Raw genomic sequence first — 14,284 nt, 5'->3', positions numbered from 1 at the left:
ATCCAGCAGACATTTCCATAAAGCAGGAAAATTCAAAGTCAGTTCAGTCACTATCTGTTGTGTCCTGCAGAATGTCTCGCAGACTCTTTCATGAATCAGGAACCCCGAAAGATCATCTCACCTTAGGCAAGTTCAGTAGTCCTCTCTCTGTGGGTTCTCTGTGTCCAGTTTATGCAATAGTCCAGGCAAGAGCAGTTTCTTGCCCAAATGGCTATCAAACTCCATAAGGTGCCTCTTCAATGCCCATCTTCCTCTTTTTTTTTGTTAGTAGAATCTTTTTTATTCAGAAAAAAAAAAAAAACCAAAAACAATTTTTTCCCAAACACACACAGGAGGGAGTATGGGTAAGGGGAGGTATCTGTCTGTCCAGCCCCAGCCCCCGGCCCATGTGGTTTTGGCAGCAATAAGGGAAATGGGGTAATGGCCCAAAAAATAATGGTATGTGTGTGTATGAAAAGAAAGGGTGCAAAAGCTGAAGGGAGCGGTGGGGGAGGGGACAGATGAGGTCAGTACTGGGAACGCCGCAGGTGAGAGGCCATTTCATAACTTTTCTTGTTGATCAAACCACCATGGACACCTTCTTTGCCCATCAGCAGGACTAGCATCTTGGCAGTCATGGTGACAGTGACATTGAAGGTTGGGGCTCCTCCGGTGCTCTTGGTACGAAGATCCATTGTAAATTCCCCATCCTGCAGCAGTGAGTCCCGGATCACAGAACATTTCTGGCCTCCAAGTGTCAACTCATTCACGAAAAAACTTGACCGGTCTTTGCCTACCAGGACACCAACCTCAGCTGGCATAATGCTAACGAAGGTCTTCCCGGGGACGGTGGCCCAGACGGAGGGCGAGTCCTTGTAGCCTACGATGGCCGCATCCTGACAGGTCCCATCTGCCATGAGGCTGTCGATGTAGGCGTTCCACCTGGCCATGGCGCTGCTGCTGGGGCCACAGGCTGGGCTAGGGCTGGTGGGCGGGGGGGGGGGGGGGGGGGGCAGAGAGCTCGGGGCACGGGCTGCTGTCCAGAACGCGGCTCTGTTAGCTGTGCAGCAGCCCTCGCACCGCCACCCCATCTTCCTCTTGAAGTAGATTGGTGCTGCCAGGAGCAGAGTGTCTCATTGTCATGAAAAGTCCTCAGTTATTAAAACATTAAATGTCCTATTCTGTAATCTTTGAAAGACATGAAGAATGTCTATCTAAAATATATCGCTATATATCTAGAAAATCTAACTAACATGACTGCAAGCTTTACTATTATTGATGATTATCCATTAACAACCTATATTTCTTAATTATACAGTACATATTTAAATGAACTACACAATCACAATACCTTAATCAAAATCAGAAACACTTATACATATAACAAAATTGACCTTAAATCTCTATCAATAAAGCAAAATCTATACTAATGCAAATTATTCATATCTATATCATATCCCCCTTTAAATGTAAAAGAACGTTTATAAACCATATTTGGGAACATGGACGCAGTTTTTTCTCTCCAAACTGCTTCCTGCTGACTGGGGGCATCGTTAATTAGGTCTTTCATGGTATAACCTGTGTGCTAGTTTCATCTCAGTTGGCAGTTGAGAGAAGCAATTTTCTGAAGATGTTCACAGCAACTTTTCGGGAGGTCGTGGTCTATCATACCAAATTGGGATAGAAGAAATCCACAGGGTCGGTCCTCTGTGAAAACAAAATAAGAAACTCCTTTCCAAAGCATCATGTCCTTAGATCCAAATTTCAATCTCAAGGCATCAAAATATCTATGTTGGATTAGTTCATCAGCATTTATAAACAAATATCTTTTAGCAGCTGTTGCTCCTTCCTCAGCATTCAAACAATTCAAAGAGAGCATAATAGCATACAGTATCAAGATTCTCTGTGTATTTTCCATCTTTGTTCGTTTTATTTTAACCTCTATTTTGTTTATTTTTACTTTTAACTTTTTGCTTTTTGAGACAGGTTCTCTGTATCTTTGACCTGAAGTAACTCTGTAGACCAGGCTGTCCTTGAACTCTCAAAGATCTGCCTTTCTCAGCCTCCCAGGCATTCGGGATTAAAGGTGTACACTATGACACCTTGAACTCATAGAGAACTGTTTGTCTCTGCCTTCTAGGCACTGGGATTAAAGGTGTGTGCTACCACACCTTGAAGTCACAGAGGTCAATCTCCCTCTGCCTTTCAAGTGTTGGGATTAAAGGTGTGTACTACCACATACAACAACTCTCTTTATTTTATTTTTGTTTTTTACTTTAAGAATTTTAACTTTTAGTCTGCATATATTTTTAACACGCTGTAAATCATTTAAAAATTTTCTTTGTCTTTGACTCTCTCTTTACTGTATCTCTCTCTGTTTTTCTGACCACATGAGTCTTTAATTTACCAAGCAATCTCAGTAGGACTAAAGCTGTGGCTTTGACGGCTAGATCCAGCCCATTCCTTAGCTTTCCAGCCTCATGGCTAAGGTACTGGCTGTAGCCATGTTTAGTGTCACAACTCTATGGCATTTCAAGGTCCCTGCCAGCAAGCGAGCTTCAGCAGCCTGTGCTTGCAAACCGCACGAACCGCCTGCGTAAAAGAGTCAGAGTTTGCCGTGGCAGGACAGCCCAGAAAGCCGGCATTTTTAAACGGCACAGCTTTTTTCCTGCTACGGCTGAAAACCAAAAAGCATGCGTTCAGCTTTTCTTCAACACCATTTAAGTGTTTCGTGGCAGGACCTCTTAATGAGCTGCAGGGTTTTGCAGCTAAAGCTGAGTCAGGAAGCTTCTCTTAGATGAGAGCGCTTGCTTGCCTCTAGCAAGCAGAGTGCCACAAATGCTTTAAAGCCAGAGTTCACGCTGGCAGCACAGCCCCAAGAAGCTGCGCTTTAAAATGACACAGCGTTTTTTCTGCTGCTGTTGCCAAATCAAGAAATCTCTCTATAGCACACCACCAACAAACAGCAAAAATCTGTGTTAAACTCTCTCTCCCTTATTTTTAAGCCTTCTCAGGTTTCTTTAAGTGGCTTTAGTCCATCACGTCGTGTAGTAATAAGGGCGGCGAGGCTGCGTCCCCAACACCCCAGCCGCCTGCCCAGCTAGCTTATGCCCCGAAATAATTACACGGACACTGTATTCTTTTAAACACTGCTTGGCCCATTCTCTTCTAGGCTAATTCTCACATATTAATTTAGCCCATTTCTAATCATCTGTATGTAGCACCCCAAGGTGCGCTTACCCGGGAGATTCTAGCCTAGTCCATCCTGGGTCGGAGCTTCATCCCGGGAGCGGGGCATGGCGTCTCTCTCAGGCGTCTGCTCCAGAGAGGAGAGCTGTGGCATCTCTGAGCTCACTTCCTCTTCCTCCCAGCGTCCTATTCTGTTTTCTCCTCCCACCTATCTTCTAACCAATAAAATGGACCAGGGCAGTTCCTTTATTAGCCAATGACCTTCCTCCATCATTTCCCCTTTTTCGGTTTAAACAAAAAAAAAAAAATGGCTTTAACTTTAACATAGCAAAATTACATATAACCAAACAGTTATCAAGTAAAAGTTACAATAATCTTTATCATAACTAAGGAAAACAATAACTATAACTAACTATTCTTAATTCCATCAAAGACTCCAGAAAGATACAATACTACCTAAGCAAACAAGAAAAAAGCAACTTTTAAAACTCTAGAAATGACAGAGACATCTCGCTGCCTGGACAGTCACCCAAAGTTCCTCTGTACCGTTAGGGCATCCATCTTCAGCCTTCAGGCCCATGGTATCCAGCAGACATTTCCATAAAGCAGGAAAATTCAAAGTCAGTTCAGTCACTATCTGTTGTGTCCTGCAGAATATCTCGCAGACTCTTTCAAAATGAATCAGGAACCCCGAAAGATCATCTCACCTTAGGCAAGTTCAGTAGTCCTCTCTCTGCGGGTTCTCTGTGTCCAGTTTATGCAATAGTCCAGGCAAGAGCAGTTTCTTGCCCAAATGGCTATCAAACTCCATAAGGTGCCTCTTCGATGCCCATCTTCCTCTTGAAGTACATTGGTGCTGCCAGGAGCAGAGTGTCTCATTGTCATGAAAAGTCCTAAGTTATTAAAACATTAAATGTCCTATTCTGTAATCTTTGAAAGATATGAAGAATGTCTATCTAAAATATATCTCTATATATCTAGAAAATCTAACTAACATGACTACAAGCTTTACTATTATCGATGATTATCCATTAACAACCTATATTTCTTAATTATACAGTACATATTTAAATGAACTACACAATCACAATACCTTAATCAAAATCAGAAACACTTATACATATAACAAAATTGACCTTAAATCTCTATCAATAAAGCAAAATCTATACTAATGTAAATTATTCATATCTATATCATATCCCCCTTCAAATGTAAAAGAACATTTATAAACATTTTTTGGGAATATGGGCGCAGTTATTTCTCTCCAAACTGCTTCCTGCTGAATGGGGGCGTCGTTAATTAGGTCTTTCATGGTATAACCTGTGTGTTAGTTTCATCTCAGTTGGCAGTTGAGCGAAGCAATTTTCTGAAGATGTTCACAACAATCCTTCAGGAGGGCATGGTCCATCATACCAAATCAGAATAGAAGAAATGAATAGTGTCTCATCCTCTGTGAAAACAAAATAAGAAACTCCTTTCCAAAGCATCATGTCCTTAGATCCAAATTTCAAATTCAAGGCATTTTCAAAATATCTATGTTGGATTAGTTCAGCAGCATTTATAAATAAATATCTTTTAGCATCTGTTGCTCCTTCCTCAGCATTTAAATAATTCAAAGAGAGCATAATAGCATACAGTATCAAGATTCTCTGTGTATTTTCCATCTTTGTACAGCTTTGTTTTAACCTCTATTTCGTTTATTTTTACTTTTAACTTTTTGCTTTTTGAGACAGGTTCTCTGTATCTTTGACCTGAAGTAACTCTGTAGACCAGGCTGTCTTTGAACTCTCAAAGATCCGCCTGTCTCTGCCTCCCAGGCATTTGGGATTAAAGGTGTACACTACTACACCTTGAACTCACAGAGATCTGTTTGTCTCTGCCTTCTAGGCACTGGGATTAAAGGCGTGTGCTACCACACACAACAACTCTCTTCCTTTTTTTTTATGTTTTTTACTTTAAGAACTTCAACTTTTAGTCTGCATATATTTTTAACACACTTTAAACCATTCAGAAATTTTCTCTGTCTTTGAATCTCTCTTTACTGTATATCTCTCTTTTTCTGACCACATGAATCTTTAATTTACCAAGCAATATCAGTAGGATTAAAGGCGTGGCTTTGCCAGCTAGATCCAGTCCATTCCTTAGCTTTCCAGCCTCATGGCTGAGGTACTGGCCAGAGCCGCATTCAGTGCTACAAGCTTACAGTGTTTCAATGTCCCTGTCAGCAGCTTGCAAACCGCATGAACTGCCTGTGTAAAAGAGTCAGAGTTTGCCCTGGCAGGACAGCCCAGAAAGCCAGCATTTTTAAACGGCGCAGCTTTTTTCCTGCTAAGGCTGAAAACCGAAAAGCATGCGTTCAGCTTTTCGTCAACACCGTTTATGTGTTTCGTGGTAGGACCTCTTAATGAGCTGCAGGGTTTTGCAGCTAAAGCTGAGTCAGGAAGCCTCTCTTAGATGAGGCGCCTGCTTGTCTCTGGCAAGCAGAGCAGACCCGAGAACACAGCAAGTCTAGTTGCCATCAAACAAATCGTAGCACTTTACTCCAAATGCTTTATTCAAAAGCTCTGTCTCTCGCAGGAGCCAGACAGAGATCGCAATGGCGGCACAGCCCCAGGAAGTCGCGCTTTAAAATGACACAGCGTTTTTTTCTGCTACTGTTGCTGAATCAGGAAATCTCTCTACAGCACGCCACCAACAAACAGCAAAAATCTGTGTTAAACTCTCGCTCCCTTATTTTTAAGCCGTCTCAGGTTTTTTAAGTGGATTTAGTCCATCACGTGGGGCGCCATACCCCCACGAGTCTTTGATGGAGTTAAGAATAGTTAGTTATAGTTTTCTTTAGTTATGATAAAGATTATTGTAACTTTTACTTGATAACTGTTTGGTTATATGTAATTTTGCTATGTTAAAGTTAAAGCCATTTTTTTTTTTTTGTTTAAACCGAAAAAGGGGAAATGATGGAGGAAGGTCATTGGCTAATAAAGGAATTGCCCTGGCCCATTTTATTGGTTAGAAGATAGGTGGGAGGAGAAAACAGAATAGGACGCTGGGAGGAAGAGGAAGTGAGCTCAGAGACGCCACAGCTCTCCTCTCTGGAGCAGACGCCTGAGAGAGACGCCATGCCCCGCTCCCGGGATGAAGCTCCGACCCAGGATGGACTAGGCTAGAATCTCCCGGGTAAGCGCACCTTGGGGTGCTACATACAGATGATTAGAAATGGGCTAAATTAATATGTGAGAATTAGCCTAGAAGAGAATGGGCCAAGCAGTGTTTAAAAGAATACAGTGTCCGTGTAATTATTTCGGGGCATAAGCTAGCCAGGCAGGCGGCTGGGGTGTTGGGGACGCAGCCTCGCCGCCGCTCCTATTACTTCAACGTCGGGCACCATTTGTAATGATATGGGCGGCGGGGCTGCGTCCCCAGCACCCCGGCTGCCTGGTTAGCTTATGCCCGAAATAACAACACACAAACTGTATTCATTTAATCACTGCTTGGCCCATTTCTATCTAGCCTCTTCTAGGCTAACTCTCGCACCTGGACTAGCCCATGTCTAATATTCTATGTAGCACAGCTAGGTGCGCTTACCGGGAAGATTCTAGCCTACATCCATCCTGGGTCAGAGCTTCATCACATGTCTGCCCAGGAGCCGGGAGCATGGCGTCTCTGTCTGAGGCGTCTGCTCCCGAGAAGAGAGCTGTGGAGTCTGAACTCACTTCCTCTTCCTCCCAGCGTTCTGTTCTGTTTACTCCTCCCACCTATCTTCTAACCAATGAGGGCCAAGCAGTTTCTTTTTATTTAACCAATGACCTTCCTCCATCAAATCCCCAAGACAGTGTAAGTGCTTAAATATGACTTGAATGAATAAATAAATGATTCTAAACAATTTTATTTTTATTTTTTAATTATATGTATGGTGGAGTTAGGGTGTGCGTGTGAGTGCAGTGTCCATGGATGCCAGAGAATTTGTCAGTTCCCCTGTATCTGTGGTTATAGGTTGTGAGCCACCTAATTTAACTACTAGGAGACTAACTTGACCTTCCACAAAAGAAGCACACAGCCTTAACTGCTGACCCATCCCTTCAGGCCAGTAGATGACTTTTTAAAACAGGTATCTTAGTTAAGGTTTCTATCAATGTGACAAAATGCCATGACCAAAACCAGTTTGGGAAGGAAAGGGATTATTTTCTTCTTACATCATCACTGAGAGAAGCCAGGGCAAGAACATGCATGCAGGAATTGAAGCAGAGGCCACCGAGGAGAAGAGCTTACTGACTTGTTCCTCATGGCTTGCTCAGTCTGCACCTAGGACCACCATCCCAGGGGTGACACAACTTACAGTGTACTGAGCTTTCCTACATAGATCATTGACCAAAAAATAGATACTATAGACTTGCCTACAAACCAGTCTTACAGAGAGATTTTTCTCAGTGGAGAAGCACACTTACCAAATGACTCTAGCTCGTGTCAAGTTGGCGTAAGACCAGCCAGAACAGTAATAAATAATACATAGTTAAAATTCAAATAATACTAGTCTCTGCCTTAGCACATAACAGACCGGAAAATGTTGATGATATAGAGATTAAGAGGAAGGAGTGACTTTGGGGGTGCCAGAGGCTTAATAATCACCTTTTGGATGAGGGAAGATGAGCTGGGTCTTAAAAGATGGGTGTGTTTTTAAAGGGTCATGGACCCTCTGAGCGAAGGTGATACCAATTCTGTATCTAACAATCCTCAATTAATTGGAGGATGAAGTGAGTTGGAACTTCAAAAGTAAACAATAAATAAGATCACAGCAAAACTGTCCAAATGGATTATAACATAAATTTATAGCGAACACATTTAGCTACAGTGGAGGTTCCTAATAGAAAAACAAACTTATCTTTGTTCATGATCTATTAGGCAGACCAAGGGACCAGATACGCTGTCAGACTGTAGGAGTCTGTACAGACTCCCAGCCGAAATAAACTCCAAAACATAAGTGGGCAGACTCCATAGTAGTGATTCTTTTTTTTTAATTTATTTATTTATTAAGGATTTCTACCTCGTCCCCGCAACTGCTTCCCATTTCCCTCCCCCTCCCCTGATCAAGTCCCCCTCCCTCATCTGCTCGAAGAGCAATCAGGGTTCCCTGACCTGTGGGAAACCCAAGGACCGCCCACCTCTATCCAGGTCTCATAAGGTGAGCATCCAAATTGCCTAGGCTCCCACAAAGCCAGTACGTGCAGTAGGATCAAAAACCCACTGCGATTGTTCTTGAATTCTCAGTATTCCTCAATCCAAAGACAAACACATAGGCATCCTCATGGCGATGAAAGGAGACAGAGACAGAGACCCACATGGGAGCACCGGACAGAAATCTCAAGGTCCAAATCAGGAGCAGAAGGAGACGGAGCACGAGCAAGGAACTCAGGACCACGAGGGGTGCACCCACACACTAAGACAATGGGGATGTTCTATTGGGAACTCACCAAGGCCAGCTGGCCTAGGTCTGAAAAAGCATGGGATAAATCCGGACTAGCTGAACATAGCGGACATAGTAGTGATTCTTAATCATGAAACACAAGAGCCTCCTGCAGGCAGGCTGCTCCAACACCCCACATAGGACCCTGTAACCTTTAAGTCCCACTCTGCTCCAACTCCATCCATCCCCGAAGATGTCAGCAGCTCCCTGAGACACAATCAGCAACCAACTTATGTAGTAATTAAAAGCGACGGGGCTGCATCCCCAGCACCCCGGCCGCCTGCTCAGCTAGCTTATGCTCCGAAATAACAACACACAAACTGTATTCATTTAAACACTGCTTGGCCCTTTAGCTCTAGCCCTTACTGGCTAATTCTGATACCCCGATCAACCCATCTCTAATAATCTGTGAGAACCAGTCTTACCGGGAAGATTCTAGCCTAGTCCATCCTGGGTCGGAGCTTCATGGCGTGTGTCTGCCCGGGAGCGGGGCGTGGTGTCTCTCTCAGACATCTGCTCCTGAGAGGAAAGCTGTCGAGTCTGAGCTCACTTCCTGTTCCTCCCAGCGTTCTGTTCTGTTTACTCCTCCCACCTATCTTCTAACCAATAAAATGGGCCAAGGCAGTTCCTTTATTAGCCAATGACCTTCCTCCATCAAACTTATCCATCCAAGAGGGGATCCCTAAGACACAGACACCTACTGCAGTGATTGGACCAAGAGGCAAAGACACTGCCTGCACCAGTTGGAGGAAGGGATGTATAGGCACCAAGGCAAGAATACATTCAACAAGTTAAAGAGCAGTATGGCAACACCAGAACCTAGTGATCCTACAACAGGAAGACCTGAACACCCTAACCCAGAAGAAGCAGAAGAAAAAGACCTTAAATATTAACTTTATGATGGTAATAGAGACCCTTAAAGACGAATGAAAATTTCCTTAAATGGAGGAAAAAGACAAACAAAAAATTAGATGGAATGCAAGGGCTGTGCTTGTGATTGGTAGGCGACTCCTGCCTGTGTCAGATAAAGAGGGAACTGAGTTCTTCCAACTGTTGATTTGGGCATCCTGAGTCTTCTTTTTTCTTAATTTATTTTGAATCCTGACCACAGTTTTCTCTACATCCTCTCCTCCCAGTTCCTTCCCCTTCACTTTCCCTCTGCCCCCCCCATTCTCTCTTCCTTTATTTCTATTCAGAAAAGGGGAGGTGTCCCATGGATGTAAACAAAGCATGGCATATCAAGTTGCATTAAGACTAAACACCCCTCCCCTTGTATTAGGGCTGGGCAAAGCAATACATTATGAGAAATTGTGGTTTCTCAGAGACAGCCCATGCTCCCACTGTTAGGAGTCCCACAAGAAGACCAAGCTGCCAAATATATGCAGAGGGGCTAGGTCAATCCCATGCAGGATCCCTGGTTGTCCTGAATGGGTACCCTGAGTCTTGCATGCAGAAAATAACCTAAAGAGCTCCCTTCGAAGGATTTTTATACGTCAGCCTATCAATGAGGCATATATCTGCTCAGACTCCATGAGCAAGAACTGAGTCCCACAGTCACACCTAACCTGCCAGGAGCTCAGGAATACTGCTTGATGTCTAGCTAGATTCCAGGAAGAGCACTGAACTGTCAATCACAGGAGCTCCTAGTGTGCCAATGAGTGTTTTTCCTCACTGTCTGACTTCTTTCCTCCCCTGCTCCGATCATAATACCATCAGCAACTACAGTTCAAAAATTTATATTTTTCCTAGTCTGTCAGCCTCTGTGATATCCATATATGCATTTTCCCAAAATTATCAGAGCTGTACATACTAATACTGCAAGCAGTCAGTTCAAGCCTAAGTGGTCTCATGTTTCAAATGAGAGGCTGCTAATAGCAACCTGTAGATGTTTTAACTGATTTAAATATATATATGTTTCATATATATTTTATATTGCATGCACTATAAATTAATGTATGGTAATTATATTGTTTTCTATTATACTAATTATTATGTGTTAAAACTTATAAAGTGATCAGTTATATTATATATTAATGTAAGTAATACATCAATATGCATACAATATATGTCTCAGTTGGCAGTTGAGTGAAGTAATTTTATGAATTGTTCAGTAAACATGAGAATCACTAAATATCACTATAGGTTTGCCCGTTTGTTCTTAAAATTCTACGTGGTTTTGCTTATGTTGCCATGTTTATGCAGTAAGTACCTTTCCCCTCTGAGCCATCTCAACAGCACAGAATAAAGTATGTTCACACAAGAGAATACTAGTCAACAGTAGGAGGGATAAAATGCAACTGTGTGTTTCTGACATGAACGAATCTCAAACATCACGCTCAATACAAACACCAGACACATCACACCTCATCTCACAGGATTCTGATGGGACATCCAGCAAGACACATGCTGTGGGGATTAAAAAGACACTCATATCCACACAGAGGCGGTGTGAGACCAGGAGTTGTAAATGTGTATTAGAGACCTTACTGGGGTAAGGAAGATGTTTGAAATAACTGATTCGTTTACTAAAACGAAGAATTCCAGTTTGCGACCCTCCTCATTTCATTCTTCAGCTGATGGTGAACTCCCACAATGTAGCTGCACAATAGGGAGAAAGGTCTTAGAAAATCTGGAGTGAGCTACAGCAACTGAGATGTTGTATACCATGCACCAGTCACTAACTCCTCTGGGTAACACCAGATAGTTTCAATGACATCTTCTCAATGCTGCATGGGAGATGGATGCTTGAACAACTGGATACATTGAAAGGTTATGGCTATGAAAATGAACTATAGGCAATTCCAGACATTAAAGGTGGACCATGCATCTCAGTGACTCTGTGTGCTAAGATGATATCTGCCAGAGAGTAATGCTATCAGCTTTGTAGATTAAGAAATATAAATTCTCAGAATTCATGAGTGCAATAAAACTGGGGCACTTTTTGTTATAACCTAAGGCTTATGTGTTATATATGTCATGAGGATAGAATAAAGGGAAAATAAGAAAAGGCATATAATTTCCTTTGTTCTGAAGCATGCTTCTCTCTATGATAAATAGAAATTTTCCTCTAAAATAAAAATTCAAAAAATAAATAAATATACTTGTACATATTTTGTGTAGTCTGGGAGAAAAATTTATAAATAGGCAAACACTACCTTATATTTTCCTAGTTTCTTTGTCTTTCAGAAATACTGTGGCATTATATCTATATGGAAAACAGTGGAGGTCCTTTCTCTGATGGACTTGGTGAAAGAGGGTAGATAAGTATAAAAGGTAACAGCTCGAGCTATCCATAAAATGACCTTGTGATCCAGTGAGCCAACGTGAGGACATTGACTCCTCAAATGTGTTGACCCAAAGAATGAGAATTGAACCATAGGCATCTCACCTCGACAGTATTTCTCTAATGGGAGTGAAAACAGACAGGACACTTTATTTGCAAATGTGAGACCATCGCCAAGAGGAAAGTCTGGTAAGAGTTAGTCTTTAGCATCTCGAAAAAGAAGCTTTCCACTTGTCAAGATCTCTATGTTCCTCTGCACATTGAGCTCTGCTAACACTTAAAGCTAAAGGTATTTATTTTTCTTTGTCCTTGAAGAGAAATACATCTCCAGGGAGAGTGGAGAGGGCAGTGAGTACACATAAGATGGGCGATACATTGACTGTGCTCAAAGTCAATCTTCAGCGACGAGATGGGAAATCTCAGCGCTGAAAATGTAGAAAGAGGTACCAGCTGTGCTTGGGTATGTGGACTTCCTGAAGTCCTCAGAAAGGCCTCTCAGCTGTGAGTGGGTGTGCAGATTTTCTGGGACACTCGGAGTGCTCCTCACCAAAGAGGAGCATTGACTTTCAGTTACTGTGTTTGGGCCTCTGAGAGAGGAATTACCTTCAATGATCTGCTTGAAAAAAATTGTTCTCTTCCACATCGATCTGAGGCTTGCAAAAAGGTTATTGCTAGAAGTAAACTAGTGACTAGCATTCAGAAAAGGTTAGAACATTCTCTAAACTGAAAAGATAAGAAGAGGAAATATTGAGTAACTTAACAAGTAATTAGTGCTTTGACTTGTGGTATGAAAAGTAATTAAATCGTCTCATGGCTTCTGAATTATGGAAATACAATCCTACTGTGAAGTGATAAATTGTATAAGGTTAATACATAACATTAGGAACACCTACATATTTTAATTTTGAAATAAACACCTGTGACTTTAATTAAGGCGCATTATCTCACAGGCATTAGAGCTGTTTTTAACAGACGGAAGTGTGGCTGGTGAATTTGTCCAGCACTCTGTGATCTTGATTTGATACAGTCATTGTTCTCTGGCTGTATGGGTCACTTGTGATGTATTCTTCACTGATCTTTGCTTTTGAGATAGGTTCCATCTATGGCGCCTATGAGTGCAAAGACAGCTGCAGTGTCTAATGGATGGCCGCACATTCTTTGTATCATCAGTGGTACAGAAGTCACAGCTGTAACAAACTTTGACATGTGGACTTTTTGTAAACTCTCTAACCTCATATTATACTATCCTTATTGATGCTTTGATTTTTCTCTTGATTGTACATTTGCCTTTGTATTTCAGCTATACAGTATTGCTCCTCCTTTTACCACTGCTAATCCTTTGGCCGTTTGGAGAGAAATGCAATAAGTCCTACAGCCATATTTCATTCTAATGGATTATAGGCATTTCTCGAGGGAGAGTAGAGGGAAGAGCAAACATCACAATTGTCCCCTCTGGACTTCAGCTTGAAGAAGGCAGAAAACTTGTATCCCACTTGTCATGAGTAGTAACTGTGATGGCAGTCCCTCAAGAATTCGAAAGAGGGTTCATAAACAGAGATTCCACTTGCATTTCCTGGCCACCCAGACCTGAATAATCACACAGAAACTATATTAATTACAACACTATTTGGCCAATAGCTCAGGCATATTCCTAGCTAACTCTTACATTTCTATTAATCTGTGTATCACCACAAGGCAGTGGCCTACACTTAAGGTTCCAGCATCTTTCTTCTTCAGCAGCTACATGGCATCTCTGACTGACTCTGCCTTCTTTCTCCCTGCATTCAGTTTAGTTTTTCCACCTGGCTCTATTCTGCCCTGCCATAGGCCAAAATAGCTTCTTTATTAACCAATGGTAATAAAACATGTTCACAGGATATTCACAGAGGGGAATCACACATCAAGGGTTAACCAAACAAATGTTATAATTTAAAATACTGGAATTTAGAGTTTTGAAAGGTGTCTCAATCTTTAATAGGGCACACTTCCAGGGAACCCCAGTTCAGTTCCCACCCATGTGTTATAGCTCAAAATCACCTATGACTTCAGGATCAAGAAATACAGAGCCTTCTTCTGGCCACTGTGGGAACCTGCATAGATGCAGTATTCCCTTACACACACACACATATGCACACACACACACACACACACACACACACAAATAAAATTTTTAAAAAACTTTAGAAACAATACTGGGGTATATGTGATGGTTAAATGAGATATCACATATAAAATGTTCAGAACTGTGTCTCTCATATAAACTATGCTCAATGAAGATTTCTAGTGTGTTTATTGCTTTTTTTCTTTTTAAATTTTCCTTATTTTCTATGTTTATGGATGTTTTGCCTAAGTGTATGTGTGGGGACCACATG

The 14,284-nt window shown here is 42.0% G+C and overlaps 1 protein-coding gene across 1 annotated transcript; it reads right to left on the bottom strand.

Moving 5' to 3' along the window:
- Positions 1–254: 254 nt before the first annotated feature.
- Positions 255–929, bottom strand: LOC121454551 (profilin-1-like). Its single transcript, XM_041661951.1, has one exon. The coding sequence runs from the start codon at positions 927–929 to the stop codon at positions 507–509; it is 423 nt and encodes a 140-aa protein (XP_041517885.1). The 3' UTR covers positions 255–506.
- Between the last annotated feature and the right edge of the window lie 13,355 nt (positions 930–14,284).

Source organism: Microtus oregoni, unplaced genomic scaffold, assembly GCF_018167655.1.
Source record: "Microtus oregoni isolate MIOR12 unplaced genomic scaffold, Mior012 000012F_ref0000307, whole genome shotgun sequence".
NCBI classification, from domain to species: Eukaryota; Metazoa; Chordata; class Mammalia; order Rodentia; family Cricetidae; genus Microtus; species Microtus oregoni.
The sequence above is the reverse complement of the archived record's forward strand: the minus strand, read 5'-3'. Positions and strand labels throughout refer to the sequence as shown.